This window comes from Myodes glareolus, chromosome 1 (genome assembly GCF_982192425.1).
Source record: "Myodes glareolus chromosome 1, mMyoGla1.1, whole genome shotgun sequence".
NCBI lineage: Eukaryota > Metazoa > Chordata > Mammalia > Rodentia > Cricetidae > Myodes > Myodes glareolus.
The window spans coordinates 28,766,162-28,784,658 of record NC_142026.1 but is presented as its reverse complement, the minus strand read 5'-3'; the positions used below and the strand labels follow the sequence as shown (position 1 = coordinate 28,784,658).

The 18,497-nt window shown below is 37.2% G+C and overlaps 1 protein-coding gene across 5 annotated transcripts in view; it reads right to left on the bottom strand.

The window, feature by feature from the left end:
- Positions 1 to 18,497, bottom strand: part of Dis3l2 (DIS3 like 3'-5' exoribonuclease 2) — a 329,266-nt gene that overhangs the window by 158,229 nt on the left and 152,540 nt on the right. For all 5 annotated transcript variants that reach the window (XM_085697205.2, XM_085697193.2, XM_085697207.2 and 2 more), the window contains one exon: positions 7,402 to 7,575. In XM_085697205.2, coding sequence (XP_085553331.2) covers positions 7,402 to 7,575 — 174 coding nt within the window. The remainder of the gene's footprint in view (positions 1 to 7,401; positions 7,576 to 18,497) is intronic.

The following is an 18,497-nucleotide window of genomic DNA, read 5'->3' as shown; positions in this document are numbered from 1 at the left end:
TACCTACAACAGCACCTTTTGGAAAATTCTAACGTGGTCAGAAAAACGCACGTTACAGAGGATGACAATGACTGCTCCTCTCACTTTCCCAGGATTAACTGCCTTGCTCATAGTCACCCAGGGCATCTCTAGGAGAGGCAGAACTGATGTCTAGTGCTCTTCTACACGGCCACCCTGCTTTCACCAAGGAAACTTTTTCTAAATAGCAATTTAATCAAATTGGACTTCCCAATAAACAATAAGATCATTAGTCACTTAAAGTTAGTTATGTTTGAAAGCTTCCCCACTGATATGACTCTCCTTTCAAATTGCTATTTCAAGGTTGGTTTTACCTGGAGTAAGAAGAAAATTCTTTAGGAACTCTCCACCTTGAAGATATTTCAATTTTTCCTCAAACAAAACACCCTTTCTGTGCTCAGTATTTTTAGCTCATTGTTTTCTATTTTGGCAGCCGAGAAGCTGCAGTTTGTAATTTTACCTCCAGCTTCATATTTCTTCTTAAAAGTGAATACAATGTACTGTTTATAATAATAAAATCACCAGTTGGCAGAACGACATTAAATGGAAAAGAGAGAGAGAGAGAGAGAGAGAGAGAGAGAGAGAGAGCGCAATTGGAAAATTTAGAGCAAGCAATTTTAAGTGCCAAGTTTCACATTTGTAATGGTCCAGTGGAGGTCACTGGGCTTCCTTTTTATTGAGGGAATAGTAAAGAAATGGATACCACAAGCTCTTTTGTAAAAAGCTATAGAAACCATCCTTACTTCAATGAAGCTGACAGCTTTACCAAAAAGTGATGTGATTCAAATGTCTACAATAATACTAGCTATTGGGAAAACATAAAAATCAGGCTAACATGGTATTTTCCCCTCCATGTACTTAGGCTTTCATTTTCTACTTGGATTGAACTTTTAAGCTTCAGTTTCCTATTCTAGTTTAGTAACAAAGGAAATAAAACAACATGAATGAAATTAGAAAAAAAAAAAAGCTACCAGTCTTGAAAATAACCCTGGGGTTTCTCAGGCTTAAGATACAACCAACTTTAAGTAGTTCCCTCAGACACAGTATTTTCCTAGTCCCCAAATATTTGCAGGATTGGTGTTGTTTAACCTCAAGTGCCCTGCTAAAAATGAGCTACAAGTCTAGGCCATGCAAGTGGGGATTCTCCAGAGAAAGGAGCCAAATGTCTAAAAGAATGGTGAGCCCAATCAGAAGGGCCGGATCACCCCTGCAAGTTCACACCAGCCTTACTTCTTAAAAACTGCTAACCAACCATTTTTCTTTTCAAAATAAACACTATTTCTCTCAACTTCAGTTTGCAAAATATTACCCCAATTCCACTGGACTAAAAAACTGGAATTTTACTGACATAATTGGATTATGAGGTTTAAAGATTGATGGAACTTTTCTGTTCCAAATATAATTGTTAAATACCAAACCTAAACGGGTATGTAAAAGTTCTTACGTAGCTACAGCCAGAGGAACACTGCAGGTTCCAAGGCAGGGTGACCTGGGAAGAGGGGATCAAGAAGCTAGAGATGTCTTCCAAGTCTCACCAGAGTATCTCATAAGCACATGGTCTTTCTGTAACCAAACCTTGCCACTAAAATGGAGACGACTTCAATAACCCTAGTTAGTAAGTATTGCCTTGATTCTTGGCCCTCAGTTCACTCAACTGGTGACCTTAGCTTGATCAGTGTTCATATCCACATTAAATCACCTGCTACTCTCTGCTGTACTTTATCTCAATATGAACCTGATTCTCTAAAGATAAAGTGCTACGACTCAGTTGTCGTTGTATTTTCAGTGGCTTGTTCAGGGCTTGGCATATGCACATATATGTGCACATATATATAGTGTATCTATATGTTACATACATATAAAATATACTTATAAAATAAAATTTGAAGACAAAATTTTCAACAGAAAAGGAGGAAAAGTTTAAAAAGACACAGAAGAGTGACTTTGGGATTTTGGAGAATATCTATTTATTCATTCAATCTATGACACTTTCCAGGATGCATTAGGACTCAATCTAGGTTCTTTGGTCAAATTCAGGACAGTGAACACTGTTTTAAAAGTGCCTATGAAGACATGGGCATCTCAAAGAAGAATGCATCACACTATTACAAATACTTATCCTAACTACTTCTCTCCATTAAATTTGTCAAATTATTTAAATACTTCAAGTATTTGACTATTGCTTGATATATTTCATTCATGTCCTTGATATATTTCATTCATGAGCCTGAGGAAGAAGACTCATAGGGGCAGAAACCCGCATATATTTCTGTTACCATATTTCCAGTATCCAGGGATGACATATAACAAATATTTGTTATTTGCTAAACTAAATAAACCTATCATATCAGTCAAAGAAAAGAAGCCAATCAGACCCAAAATACATCAGCAGAGTAACAGATTTTACTTTATATACATTTTTACTTTTGAAAAATTAGAATTTCACTAAAATTACATAAATACATGAATTAATTCCAGTGCTCTAGCTACATGTATGGGTCAGTGTAAGTATCATGTGCAGATAAAGACTCAACATTTAGAAAAATTCACAACATGGGCTCTCTCACTGGTTCCTGAGTCAACTGTGACTTACAGGTATTTGCCATGCTTACTTACATGGACATTTAGTTTTAGCTAAATTAATCTTTATAACACAGTTAAGTAATTAAAATGTTACTGGAAAGAAGCAGAAGCTTAAGATAATAGTAACAGTGCTCCAGAAACGGTAACACCAAGGACAGCAAAACACAGCTCATCACAGCCTGGCTGTGACTACATAACAATAGCTGCCAAAAGCTTTATGTACTTAGAAAAACTAAACATAGTAATTGTCTCTTCAAGGGGAAGACAGAACTTGAATAGTAAGGAAAATAGGTTATTGAATTTGAAAACAAAATACTATGTTTATATTTAACATAACATTAAAGTTTTGATTTTTTCTGTTGTTTTTGTTTAGTTTAGTTTAGTTTTTGTTTTGCAGTGTCAGGATCAAACCACATCTAGATCTATTTCCCGGACGTATTGAAATGCTTCCACTATCATATTATTTGAAGCCTAAAATTGTGTCTATGTACAAACTACTAAATTGCTCACATGTACACACACAAACTTCACAACAGTACATACAGAACTTCACAACTAGCTTTTACAACGTCACTGAAAGAGTTTGCTGAAGATTACGTGCCTTTTAAAATATGTCTAATACTGAATATGATGGCACATGCCTGTAACCCTAGCTTTTGGGAGGCTGAGGCAGGGGGACTTCAGTTTAAGGACAGTTTAAGCTTCAGAGTGGTTCAAAGAGAACCACTTATGAGTGAGTACATACCATATTCCTCTTTTTGGGTATGGGTTATCTCACTCAGTAAAGTGTTCTCTATTTCCATCCATTTGCATGCAAAATTCAATTTTTTTTTTTTTTTTTTTTTACCGCTGAGTAGAACTCTAAAGTGTATATGTGCCACACCTTCTTTATCCATTCTTCTATTGAGGGACACCTAGGTTGTTTCCAGGTTCTGGCTATTACAAATAGCGCTGCTATGAACATAGTTCAACAAATGCTTTTGTATTATGATTTGGCATCTCTTGGGTATATTCCCAAGAGTAGAATTGCTGGATCCTGAAGTAGGTTGATTCCCAGTTCATCTGGCGAGGAATGGAGATGGAGACAGAGACCCACACTGAAGCACTGGACTGAGCTCCCAAAGCCCAAATGAAGAGCAGAAGGAGGGAGAATATAAGAAAGGAAGGCAGGACCGCAAAGGGTGTGTCCACCCACAGAGACTGTGGAACTGATCTAGTAGGAGCTCACCAAGGCCAGCTGGACTGGGTCTGAACGAGCATGTTATCAAACCAGATTCTCTGAATGTGGCTGACAATGAGGGCAGACTGAGAAGCCAATGATAATGACACTGGATTTTGATTCTACTGCATGTACTGGCTTTTTGGAAGCCTAGTCTGTTTGGATGCACACCTTCCTAGGATAGAGTGGGGGGGCTCAGACTTCCTACAAGGCAGGGCACCCTGACTTCTCTTAGGACTGGAGAGCGAGGAGGAGGGGGAGTAGGGGGAGGGGAAAGGAAATGGGAGGATGAGAGGAGGTGGAAATTTTAAATTAATTAATTAATTAATTAATTAAAAAAAGAGAACAAACCTAAAAGCTAAAAATGCAGCACTTTTCAACCAGTCCACAAGAACTGATTGAAACAGGAAAGACAGAGATTCATGACCTATCTTTCAAAGAAACTTGATGCAATTGTTGAATAGACCCTAAAAAAAATAAGTATTATGGTTTAGTAAACACAGCTCACATCTTTAAAAATATTTTTATTTTTTTAAAATAGGAATAAGGAGATAGCTCAGTATTTGAGTACCTATCTGCATGTTTCTATCTATCTATCTGTCTATCTATCTAACTATCTATCTATCTATCTAATCTATCTACTTATGGTGATCATTAAAATAAAATGCCAATACCGACAGAACTAAGTCAGCCATGGTAGCATATGCTTTTAGTTTCAACAACTGGGAGAGAGAGGCAGGTGAATTTCTGTGAGTTTCTTGCAGAACATAACATGTTCCAGGCCAACCACAGCTACATATTAAGACATTGTTTAAACAAACAAAACAGACAGTACTTAGAATCAGATATTTAAATTTCCATACTATAAGTTATTAAAGCAAAGTTTAAAAAAACAATAACACCCATTTGAACTAATTTCACCAAAAGTAAAATTATCAATGTGAAGAAACAGGGTTTTTTAGTATCTTTTATAAAAATATTAAAATATTAAAATTTATTTCATTTTTATTTTTCCATTTTTGTTCAGGTCTATATAAATAACAGATTAGTAATACATCAATTTTTTATAATTTTAAAAATCATGCATTAGTGGGAATGCATGTTTACCAATGCTTAGAAATGACTATTTTATATATCAAGAAGTCACTGAAAAATTTTAAATGTAAAAGAATAAACGAGTCTGGTGTGAAGTTTGGAAACATAATCTTGGGACAGATAGGGTGGAAACACTGGGCCCCTTCTCACTGCACATGGTTACACTTTAACAGAAGCTTTCTGCAGAGCAAGGTATATTCTGTAGCTCAGTACAGAAGACAATGAGGGCCAAACCAACAGCAAGATGGAGCCGTACAAGGACAACGTGATGCAGCTCTAAGACCCTGTAACCACTAACATGTTTAATACTTTTCTGCAAACTACAATCAGGCCAGAAAGAAATGAATCTATCTATCTTCTGACATTTGTATTCACAATTTCTTGAAGTTATTTTAAAGATTTTTAGCAATGGAATAGTATGCTAAGTGAAGTATAATATAGTTTCCTGCCTTCTTACTGCTCCCCTGAGCCAGTTTTCCACATTAGTCATGTATGTGGTCAGTTTGGTTTACTTTCTTCCACATCAATTTCTCTATATACATACTTTTAATGTGCATATATGTATATACACATAGATGTGATGTTTTGTGTGTGTGTACTTATATAGCTCTGGATCACTGATTTTTTTTCACAAAAATAGGATCATATTCATATTGACCTGTGGTTTGCTTCTTTTTTTATGCTTCTTTCATTCAACAATATTTGATAGTCTTCCCTCAGGACAGACTATATGGATCCACTCCTCTTTTTTTGCATAGCTGGAGGTCATGTTATCATATGGACACATAGATCATAGATTGTTACTGATGGACTTAGCAATGTCTATTTCCCTTTATGATAAAACAATGAAAATATCTTTGCTCATAAATCTTTGTACACTTCTCTCTGTAGGATACATTTCTGTAAATAGAGTTTGAGAGAAAAGAGCACATTTAAAATAGAATCAGTACTAAATTATACTTCAAATAATAATAAACTATTATTAGGATTTAATTGTTTCTTATTACTTTCCTCTTTTGTTTGGTTTTAGCATTTTCTCATGTTTTTTATTCTTTGACAGTTTCCTACATAAATATAATATATTTTCATCATACACAAGACTCAAGGATCTTATTGAATATAGGATCTTATTGTGAAGCCCATACAGAACTCACTGTGGCACAGCTTGGATCTCCTGTCTCACTCTCCCAAATGCTGAGATTAAAACTCTGCGCTACCACATTTGGCTTCATTAAAGTTCTTATATAGTCTAATTCAATACAAGATCTCAGTAAACCTCTCAATTGTACATGAGGGGTTCAGGTTTAAATGCCCCAGAGGGGATAACGTCCTATGTACCAGCAATAACTCAGGTGTGTAGATAATTACTAACATCCAGGACCACATTTGGGCCAAATGAGTTTGAATACAACATGTATTTCCATCAGTCACACTGACAAGTAGGAAAGGGCTCTCATTTTTCTCACATATTCTCAGCAAGAAAAGAAAAAAAAAAGACAGTAAGTTCCAAAAAGATACAATTCATTCCTCAAAGTTGGTGGAGCACCAGACACTTGGAGCTGAAGGCACCATAAGTTCAGCTACAGACCAAGCAAGTGTGGTGGAAAGACTCTGACACGGGATAACCTTAGCAAAACCTTCCATAGCCTCCGTGGTGGGTTGTATGAAAACTTTCTTGGTTCTAAGTATCTCCATGTGGCATCCAGAATGAATGCCAGTACTGAAACCAAATTCTGAAGAGAAATATCAGAAAAGAACTAACATCCCACAATGAAGAAACATCTTCAAAGAAGATGTTGTTATAAAAATACCACAAAAGTACTTTCCAATAAATTCCAGACCTAAAAGTAAAGCTTTAAAATGAGACTCCAAGCACAAGGTCTTGAATCCTCTGCTATGTGCCTAGAGAGGCCCATTTAGAGGAAGTACTTCTAAGCAGATAACAATGCCTTTTTTGAAAGAAGAATTTGGGGTCCAGCAAGAAGAAGAGACTAGGAAAAGGCACTTGCATCTTTAGAAATCAGAACTGTCTAAAAGCATTGAAGAAGCAAAACTTTTGCAAAAGGCCAGAGGGTTGATATTTTTAGGTCACACTAATGTTGGAATTACTTTAAAGTTATCATGAAGAATGGCTGAGCAATATATAATCAAAGAAGCAAGCATAGTTGGGCTCTACTACAACCTGGATGAATAAGGAATTATGATTCTCATATCATTTTAGGAAAATAACTATTCCTAATTATTAACTATTACTGTAATTTTCAAACCATTAGAAAGTCTGAAATCCATCTTCAGCTAATGAGTTCAAGCAGCAGGCTGGGTTTAGCTGGTAATCCATGACTTGCTGACCTCTGGCACAGAAGCACTAGATTTGCAACGGAATCCAAATATCAAACAAGGAAGGAAACATATTAGGCCAGCCCCTAGATGCAGTGGGGGAGAAGATAGAGCAGGAACACCTGTTCCCAAGTGTTCCCCATGTTTACCTTAGGTCTCTTCTCTTGCATAACTCATCAGGTGGAATTGTCCAGGGTAGGCTCTGGGGGAGACATTCAAGAACTTCTGAAGAAAAATCAGAGAAGTCCACACCATATTCTGTCAGGATCCCTTCTGTTTCAGGCTCAATTTCACCAGCCTGCCCAAGACTCTTAGCCAGTTGCCTGTGGATTGAGCAGAGAATGGACAGTTTTAATAGTGAACAGATGAAATATATGCCAGGTCTCTTCTCTAAATTGAGTTAGTATAAAAGTCCTTATGAAGTCCATGATCATAATTATACCTTTCAGAACAAATTCTGATCAGGGGAAAAGGGAAAGAAGACAGAGTTTCTTGGAATTTAGCCATTTTCCTTATGGCGAAGTCAAAATTGATGCCCACACACCTTTGCTTTGACAGTCTTATTATATAGCCCAGGCTGCCCTTCAACTGAGAACTCTCCTGCTTCAGCCTCCCCAGTGCTGGGATTACAGGCGAATGCCATCACATCCAGTTTTAACATTGATACTGTGAAATCTCTGCAAGATGCTTTTGGCAAGCTCCTTTAGAAAAGTTTGACCAACTTAGCTTGCTGCTAAATTATGATTAGGTTGAAAGATGAAAAAGCTCAACCCAGCCCCTAGAAATATTAAGGGAGAAGACAGGGCTCAAATTGTGAGCTTCAGATATTTATAAACACCATAGGTCATGCTCACTAAGTGACAGCTAGATTCATACTGGTTTTACAATTCTAATAGAATTCATCTTTAAAATGTAAAAGTATTTTATCCAAATATAAAAGTTATGTTTATCATGGAAAAAAATAAACTGAAAAAAACTTAAGTCTACAATCCAGCCACAAGGGTAAGCTACTGTTCACATTTTAGGATTGACCCTTAAAAAACAAGATGATCTTGTGAGTGGGAGTATACAGACAAAAAGATCTCTGTGAGTTCCAGCCCAGTCGAGACTACATAGTAAGATCCTGTCTCAAAACAAAAAACAAAATAAAAGAACAATAAAAACCACAAGATGACATTTATTAGAACAATCCTGGCATGACGATCTGAATTCTAGCTTTTATAAGGTATGTCTCATATATTAAAATAGATAACTTCAGAGTTAAGATTCAGAAATGAGAAAAAAAAACATGTAATGTTTGCCTTTCTGGGCCTGGGTTACTTCACTCAGTATCATATGTTCTAGTTCTATCCATTCACCTGCAAATTTCAAGATTTCATTCTTCTTTAAAATTGAGTAGAATACCATTGTGTAAATACTCCACACTTTCATTACCCATTCATCAGTTGAAGGATGTTTACAGTTTAAGCCTTGTTTCCATTTCTTAGCTACTATGGACAGAGTGCCAGTGAACATGGCAGAGCAAGTATGTGTAGAGTAAGTAGGGTGCTGAATTATTTGGGCATATGTCAAGGAGTGGAATTAGCTTGGTCATATGGTATATCAACTTTTAGCTTTTTGGGAAGTTTCCACTGTTATTTCCATGGCAGCTTCATCAGTTTGTAGTCCTACCAATAGTGAATGAAGGTATTACTACAACTAGTTAAAACAACTGTTCAGAGAACAACTGGCCAGGGTGTGATCAGTCCCAATTGATACATCTACAACACAATTCTAGCATGTAAGGTTCATGAAACATCATGGGAAATGGGACTGGAAATTTTTTAAGAGCCAGAAGACCAGGAAGTCTGTTGTAAGATTATTCCTTCTATCTCTGACAAGAAAGTTACATTCATGGAAGTTTCAACATGACTGACTAAAGAAGACCTAAATAATTCCAACAATTGATATCCCAACATAAATGAGTGAAGTCTTCTGTGGCCCCAACCCTAGATGAAGAGCTCCAAAAAATTAACAACTGCTGATAGAAGAAAAATTGTTCTTCCCCAGGGATGAGCCCCCTGATTGGTTATCCAAAACCAACTGGTCAGCCCTAGAAACATACACATAAAGGCAACACGGAATGAACTCAGTGTGTTATATTTAAATATTTATTTCTTTAATGTATATGCAACAACAATGGCTAAAAAAGGGGAGGTCCCATGAATGTGGGAGGGAGTGGGGGGCATAGAAGGGACAGAAGGAAGAACTAATATAATTATATTTTAATTAAATAAAAAATAAAATGGATAGGTCTCTAGTCTTATAAGAATTCTCATCCACATACAGATTACAAGTGTGAACTCAGTGTCATATCCAGACACAAATTGGAAACATGATACCAGCCTTAAGTAGCTGTCTTTGTGAAGGATACTGGGGAAACCAAAAGTAACCACCTTCTCTGTAATATATGCCTATTTGTCCACTAGGATAATCAGGGAATCTACCTTTAGCTCCTTCTGAAGGAGTCTCGATCTGGCACTAGGGCCTTTACCAGAGCCATTCAATTTCTATGAATATGATTTTGCTTCCTATATTGAAGGTGGATGCCAAGCTGTCAGAGTTCTTAGGTGCACAGTAGTAAATGGGAATAAAGGGTCTGGTTTTCATATTGGCAGACTTTTAGCAAATTCTGACCTCTGACCTAATCAGAGAATATATCAAGAATATAAGCTGCTGCAGCAGGGCTAGCCCCACTTCTCACACACAAGTCATCAAAGAGCAGCTCCATGGTCTCTACACACACCCCTAGGGACACTGTGTAACATCCACAGTTAAGACTCTACCCCTTGGAAACTGTTAAGCCTAATTAAATGCTTGCTTTTCAAAAAAAAAAATAACTTGCCTTGTTCGTGGTGTTTTATCACGGCAATTAGACAAACGGCAATTAGAATTCAGGTAAATAATAGGAAAGAGAAAAATAAAGAATCAAGAACTAATGGAGAGAAAAGAAACAAATCCTGAAGAAAGAGTAAAATAGATGAGACCATGGTTAGAGTGGACAAGAAAAGCTGTGAGGTAAAGACACAAATTTTAAGTACTAGAGTAAGAGATGGGAAGTCATTAACATCCTACAAGCATGAAAAGGGCAAGGGAGTGACTAATGATTTTTATCCAATAAATTCAACATCTTGGATGAAATAGGCAAATTCCTTGAAATATACAAACTGCCCAGAATTCTTCAAGAAAGTCAATATCTGAACAACCCTGTATCTATTAAAGAAATTGAACTAGCATTTTAAAATCTTCTCACAAAGAAAACTAAAGTTCAAATCCTTTTCCAGATAGATTCTACAAAATACTTTAAACAGAAATTAGATATCATATTTATTTTAAAAGTATAACCAATTAACTTAAAATTTATCCAGCAGAAGAAAATTGATCAATATAATTCACCATAGTAACAATCACAAAATTCATACAATCATCTCACTGTAATAGGAAAGAAAAAATGAAGAAACAAGAATCAATGGACAGAATAAACAGAATTTGACAGAATTTTCACATTCATTCACGATAAAGGCACATGATCAATGGTTAGAAGCTTCTCTGATTTGATTAAAACCTTCCAAGAAAATCCTGGAGCTGGGCCTGAGATGGCTCAGTCAGTAGACTGCTTGCTGCATAGGAATAAGGACCCCAGTTTAGAACCTGATATCTATGTTGTTGTTTTTTTTTTGTTTTTTTTTTTTAAGAAAAAAAAAAAGCCAGTTGTGGGTATGTGTCCCTGTAATTCCAGTACTGGGAAGGTAAAGACAGAAGAATCCCTGGAGCCTGCTGACCAGCTAGTCCTGTCAAATTGTTGAGGTCCATGTTCAGTGAGATCCCACTCAAAAACAAGGGGACACCTATGTCAGGTTTCTATGAAAGCACATTTATGTGAACATGTGAAATGTATATATACATACCCTCCCCATCCTAGACTAATGTCAAATTTAATGGTGAAAGTCTAAATGTTTTCCCATAGGTAAGGAATAAGACAACAGTGCTCATTCTCAACCCTATGCAACACTATTTGGGGGAGCATAGTGAATGTCATAAAGCAAAAGGTAAACTATGCATAAAATTAAAATGGGAGGACTTCACATCGCAGATAGTGGGATAAAGTGAGTATAATTCCCATGAAGAAATAACCAGTTTCTACTATGTTTCCTGGAAGACCTCTGTGTATGAAAACAGGATTCCGTAATGTATTTAAACTCTTAACCCAAGATTCCTAATGTAAAGACAGTGCCCCAAATACAAGAAAAGCTCATGGCAGTAAAAACGCTTTTAGTGCTTGTAGAGGTAGAAGTAGCAGCAGGGTCTGTGTTAATAGTGTCTTGCAGGAAAAGAGGTAGGATCCACTAGCATTGTGAACCAATAACTCTTATGAAAGATGAAGTTGAGATTTCTTGGCTCTGCAGAATTACCTTTGTGCAGTTCTCAGGTGGTCAAGCTGTCACTGTTTCTGTAATCCCTTCAGTACCCTTCCAATAAATCCTTTTCCAAACACTTCTATTCTCCTGCTTGCAACTAAGAACCCAGAGAGTTAAAGATGTAGGTCCCAATAATCTTCAAAATGCTAAGGAATCTTTTAAAATAACATTTACCTGTGCTCACCAGAATGAAATTCCCATGAAAGATTTGAAGGAGCTTATTATCAGTACCTTTGAAGCTTAAAGGACATAGAAATTCAACACTGGGGTAGAGTAAAGTGACAGAAATTGTTACTCAGGATAAAAAGAACTTTATTCTATTGATGAAAGGTAATAATTAGTCATTAAAAAAATAGTATTTTAAAAGCTAATGGGATCTGAGTTATTCCCTAGTCATCTAGCCTACTCATTATTCTCACAGGCTTCTGGATCTTTTTCCACACTTCTTACCTATTATCAATGTCTTTTTTAAAAAATTATCTTATGTGTATGGGTGTTTTCCCTGCATAAATGTCTGTGCAGTGCTTATGTGTCTGGAACCCACAGAGATTAGAAAAGGACTTTGGATGACCTAGAACTAGAGTTGCTGGAGGTTGTGAACAGTCATGTGGGTGCCAAGAATCAAATCCAAGTCTTCTGGAAAAGCAGTCAGTGTTCTTAACAACAGCACATCTCTCCAGCCCTCTAATAGAAATCAATGTCTTTAACTGTTTCGGTTCATAGTAAGTGGATGATGAAGCATCCACCCCTTTGAAGGTATAGTTTCTGAAAAGGCAGTGTGCAGAAACTTTCTAATGTATCTGTAGTTCACTTTGGTTGAGGAAATAAGGCAGTAGCTATGAATTTAACTACACTGAAAAATACCTGAAAGTACTGGTAACATGGGAATCTAGGCAAGATATATATATATATATATATATATATATATGTGTGTGTGTGTGTGTGTGTGTGTGTGTGTGTGTGTGTGTGTGTGTGTGTTTTAATATATAGAAATGAGCCTGGCAGAGTGTGAGTGTTTACACTGTGTGGTGATTAACTTCATTGTTAACTTGGCTGAGTTTATAATCATCAAGGAAACACATATGAGTATGCTTTCGCCAATATTAAACAAACAGGGAAAGATCTACCCTGAATGTGAGTGGCATCATCCCAGGCAATAGGGTCCTGTGCTTAATGAAAAGGAGAAAGTGAACTGAGCAACAGCATTCATCTTTCTGTCTCCTGACAACAGATGCAGTATGGCCAGCTGCCTCACACTGTTACCATGAGCTGTATCTCCTTGAACTGTGAGCCAAAATAAACCCTTCCTTCCTTAAGCTGTTTCTTGTAAAGGATTAGGTCACAGCAACGAGAAAAGTACCTAATGCATACTACATGAAAGATCAGTGAAGCAATTCATGTGGAACGTTAGTGATCCCCTTCTCTAATCACTGCATTGCTTCCTCAGTGAGTTTTAAGAACAAAGAACACTTCCTTAAGTACCTTTTGGCCATTTGAGACTCTTCTGTTGAGAATTCTCTGTTTAGTTCTGTATCCCATTTTTTAATTGGGCTATTTAGAATTTTGATGTCTAATTTCTTGAGTTCTTTATATATTTTGAGATCAGTCCTTTGTCTGATGTGGGGTTGGTGAAGATCTTTTCCCATTAGTAGGCTGCCTTTTTGTCTTATTGACTGTGTCCTTTGCTTTACAGAAGCTTTTCAGTTTCAGGAGGTCCCATTTATTAATTGTTGCTCCCAGTGTCTGTGCTACAGGGGTTATATTTAGGAAGAGGTCTCCTGTGCCAATGTGTTCAAGTGTACTTCCCACTTTCTCTTCTATGAGGTCCATTATGGCTGGATTTATGTTGAGGTCTTTGATTCATTTGGACTTGAGTTTTGTGCATGGTGATAGATATGGGTCTATTTTCATTCTTCTACATGTTGATATCCAGTTATGCCAGCACCATTTGTTGAAGATACTTTCTTTTTTCCATTGTATAATTTTAGTTTCTTTGTGGAAAAACAGGTGTTCACAGGTGTGTGAATTAATATCTGGATCTTTGATTCGATTCTATTGGTCAACCTCTCTGTTTTTATGTCAATACCACAGTGTTTTCATTACTGTAGCTCTGTAACAGAGCTTGATGTCAGGGATGGTGATGCTCAAGAAGTTCTTTTATTGTACAGGATTGTTTTGTCTAGTCTGGGTTTTTTGTTTTTTCATATAAAGTTGATTATTGTTCTTTCAAGATCTGTGAAGAACTGTGTTGGGATTTTGATGGGGATTGCATTGAATCTATAAATTGATTTTGGTAGCATTGCCATTTTTACTCTGTTAATCCTACCTATCCAAGAGCATGGGAGATCTTATCATTTTCTGGTACGTTCTTCAATTTCTTTCTTCAAAGAATTAAAGTTCTTGTCGAATAAGTCTTTCAATGCTCAATCATACTACAAAGGCATTTGTTCAACTATGTTCTTAGTAGCATTACTTGTAATAGCCAGAACCTGAAAACAACCTAGATGTTCCTCAACTGAAGAATGGATATAGAAAATGTGTCACATTTACATATTAGAGTACTACTCAAAGGTTTAAAAAAATGACATCTTGAATTTTGCATGCAAATGAATGGAACTAGAAAAAAACAACCTGAGTGAGGTAACCCAGACCCAAAGAGATGAATATAGTATATACTCACTCATAAGAGGATACTAGCTATAAACAAAGGCTATTGAGCCTATAGTTCATGATCCTAGAGAAGCTAAGTAATATAGATCCACCTGGAAAGTGGAAACAGACAAGTTAGCCTGACAAAATTAGGAGCATGGAGGTGGAAGAAGGGAGGGTGGAAGGGGAAAAGAAAGGGAAAGGGGAGGGGTGAGGAGAACTTGAGGGAATGGGATAGTCAACAAGGAAAAAGGACAGAGATGAGAGCAAGGAAAGAGATATCTTGACTGAGGGAGCAATTATAGGTCTAGCAAGAAACCTGGCTCTAGAGAACTTCCCAGGAATCCACAAGGATGACCCCAACTAAGACCCTAAGCAATAGAGGAAAGGGGGCCCGATCTTGACACTTGCCCTGTAATCAGACTGATGAATATCTTAAATATCACAATAGAACCTTCATCCATCAGTGATGGAAACAAAGGCAGAGACCTGCATCGGAGCACTGGACTGAGCTCCCAAAGTCCAATTGAAGAGTGGGAGGAATGAGAATATGAGCAAAGAATTCAAGACCACGATGGGTACCACTCAAACAGTCTACCTGAGTTAATGGGAGCTCACCAACTCCAGCCAAACTGGAAAGGAACAAGCATAGGGAAAAACTAGTCCCTCTGAATGTGCTTGACAGTTGCATGGCTGGGGCAGACTGAGGGCCCATTGGCAGTGGCACCAGGATTTATCCGTATTGCATGTACTGGCTTTTTGGGAACCTATTCTCTTTGGATAGATACCTTGCTGAGCCTAGATATAGTAGGGAGGGCCTTGGACCGTCTCCAAAGCAATGTGCCTTACCCTCTCTGAGGATTGGATGGGGGTGGGGTGGGAGGTCTGTGGAAGGAATGGGAGGGAGGGGAGGAAATGAGAACTTGGATTGGTATGTAAAATGAAAAAAGCTTGTTTTCTTTTAAAAAAAATTAAAAAAGAAAAAAAACTTTTTAAAAAAAGAACAAAGAACACAGACATGAAAATGAACTCTACAACAACAAACTTTTCATTTGTGTTGACCTGGCTCCCATCCTTATAGGACACCAATATGCCAACAGCCAGCACAGCCAACTTATGACAAAGAATGATGCCAGAAGGACATTTGACAGTGGATTGTGTCAATTGAGCTCTTCATGACAGAGAGATCACTCTCTACTAATGTGGAAACTCTAAGTCTGGGTTTATGACTGCCATCTTCATTTGTACTACCTATTGTACTAATATAAGTACCACAATACATACATTTTCAAAGTACTTTATAAGGTACCATGCTATTATATATTATTTCGATCAACACTGACTTCCTCCAAGAAGCAAATCTTAGGACTTCACTGACTAAAAGGGTACAATCAGGAGAAGGCCCTCAGTGGACTGCAGTGTTATCCTGCCAGAGACAGCAGTGCTCAGGCTCAATATTCTAGAGCCAAGACACAGGGTCTGGGAACACAGGGTGCAAGGAAAGAGTGTCAGGCTGTTCTGGGTCACAATGGAGACCTACTTGTGGTTGGGAATGCAGTTTAGTGGTAGAACTTTTGTGAACATTCACAAAGTCTTGCGTTTGGTCTCCAGCATTTGGGGCAAAAACAACAAAAATTTAATTACAAAATGTTACTCTTGTCCTCATAATGATTACTTTTATTTATTTTGGTTTTTTTCAAGTCATATATACATACATAAGTTATATATCTATATATCATATAAGAACTACAAATAAGAGAAAACATATCTGTCTTTTGAGATTGGCTTAATATTACCTCAAGTGTGATGCTCTTTTACATCTTTTATGACTATGACTAGGGATACAATAATTCCTTTTATTTTGAAATGGAGAACACAAAAACCATAACTGATTAAAATAGCCATAAAGTATAATACTGACTTCTTTATGTCTATTCAAAGCATCTAAGAAATGCTTCAGAAGTAAAAATGATTAGAACAATCTAAAAGGTTACATACATATGCTGCCAAGGCATAGGACACTGCTTTTTTGTGTGACGGGGTATTACTACGCAGCCCAGGTTTGCCTCAAAATCAAGACAATACCTAAATTATACTAAATGATGAACTATTTATTGACCTGATGACTACATAATTGCTGGGTATAGTGCAGTTTGAGAGAACTATATCAGCATGAAAAGAAATGTTCTTGTATGTGTGGCTGTTTGTGTACCAGAGGAAGTAAGGCAGATCCAGAGCATAGTAAGATCTCTCACCCTGGGAAGCTGGGTAATTTTCCCCAAGACATAATATGGCCACAAATGGTAATCCTACGCCTAAAGCAGAGAAAATTCTAAAAACCTGGACAAAAGAAACTTTCTAAGATTCAGCTTCTGAAGGATCATTACAGTAATCCTCTGCCCATGGTTTTATTTTCCAAGGTCTTAAGTGTCCACTCATGGACACTTAACCACAGTGTCCCACTCATGGTTAGAAATAACTAGATGGAAAAAAAAAAACCTTGGTGCGGGAGAATTGTCTGTATTCTGTCAATCATGTTTTAAATAAATGCTGATTGGCCAGGCAGGAGGTGTAGGTGGGAAAACCAGACAGGAAGTGGAAATGATGCAAGGAGAGCAGGAGAATTCTGGGGAAGAGGAAGTTGATTACTCCTACTCCTGCCCAGATCACCAAAGCAGCAGGATGTGAGCTGCCCCACTGAAAAAGGTACTGAGTCACATGGCTAACATAGATCAAAAAAATGGGTTAATCAAGATGTGAGAGTTAGCCAGTAAGAAGCCTGACCTAACGGACCAATCAGCTTTATAAATTACAGAGATCTCAGTGTGATTTTACTCTGGGACTAAACAGCTGGGACTAAACAGTTGGGGGGCTGGGCAGGACATAAAAACCCCAACAAGCAGGCCTGGCCTCCTCATGTTACAAAACCTAGAAATAATTCATAAAATTTTAGTCACATGCTATTCTGGGTAACAATCTCCCACCACCCTGCTAAGGTCTTATATAGGGCATATATTCTCCTTTTGTCCAGCCTATTTACTCTGCACATACAGCCCATTCGTTAATCACTTGTAGCCATCTTTGTTGCCAGGTCAACTTATGTTGACCTCATGGCACTTGAAGTCAAGTAGACTTATTTTACTTACTATTGTCTATATAGTGTAAAAACAGTAGTTCTGGTAATTTTATTATAGTACACTGTTATGCTTATTCCATTTGGTCAGCTACTGTGTCTAATCTCTTGCTGTGTGTATTAATAAGTTAAACTTTATCATAAGTTCATACCTATAGGCAAACCCAAAGGGTATGTAGGGTTCCGTGCTATCTGTGATTTCAGGCATCCAACAGAAGTCTTGGAATGCATCATATGCTAACAAGTGACTATTATATCAATATCACATAACATTTAAACATAGAGCATATTCAATTAAAAAACCATACTGATTGTAAGCAAGGAATGGTTAAAGGAAAGTATGAAAGAAGAGCTAAATATCCTCTAAGCAAATAACCATAAAAATGACAGTCACTATTAAAAATGGACATGGGTACAACAACTGATGGGCCTATCAGCCCTGAGACCTAAGCATTTGAATCAACAGCTCAAGTGCATAAGGAATAAGTCTCAAAGGCTTTGGGTTTGGGGATCTCAGACATGTAGAAAAGAACAATTGAACTACTGTATAAACAAAGATGCTGCTAGCAGTCACTACAGGCAAAGTGACACTACTTGTAAATGACAAGAATCACAAAGAAAAAACTTCACAAAGTGAAGGCAATGAGGGGAAAGGCGAGGAAAAAAATGAGGGCAATGAAACTGAAGTACAAAAATCTCAGGAAAAATGTAGAGAAAACTTGTGAATGGCAGATTGTGATGGGTAATCTTGAATGTCCACATGGAAGGACTTAAAATCACCATGGAAACAAATCTCTGGGCATGGCTGAAAGGGATTATTTTGATTAGGTTAATTCATGTGAGCAGTACCATTCCACAGGCTGTAAAAAAGCAAAATTCATGATATTTAGTATAGTTTTTATACACAGAATAAAAAGAAGAGCTGAGCACAAGAATTCATTGGTCTTGAATTCCTTATTGTGGATATAACATTATTTGCCACCTCCTACTCAATAGGGTGGATAGT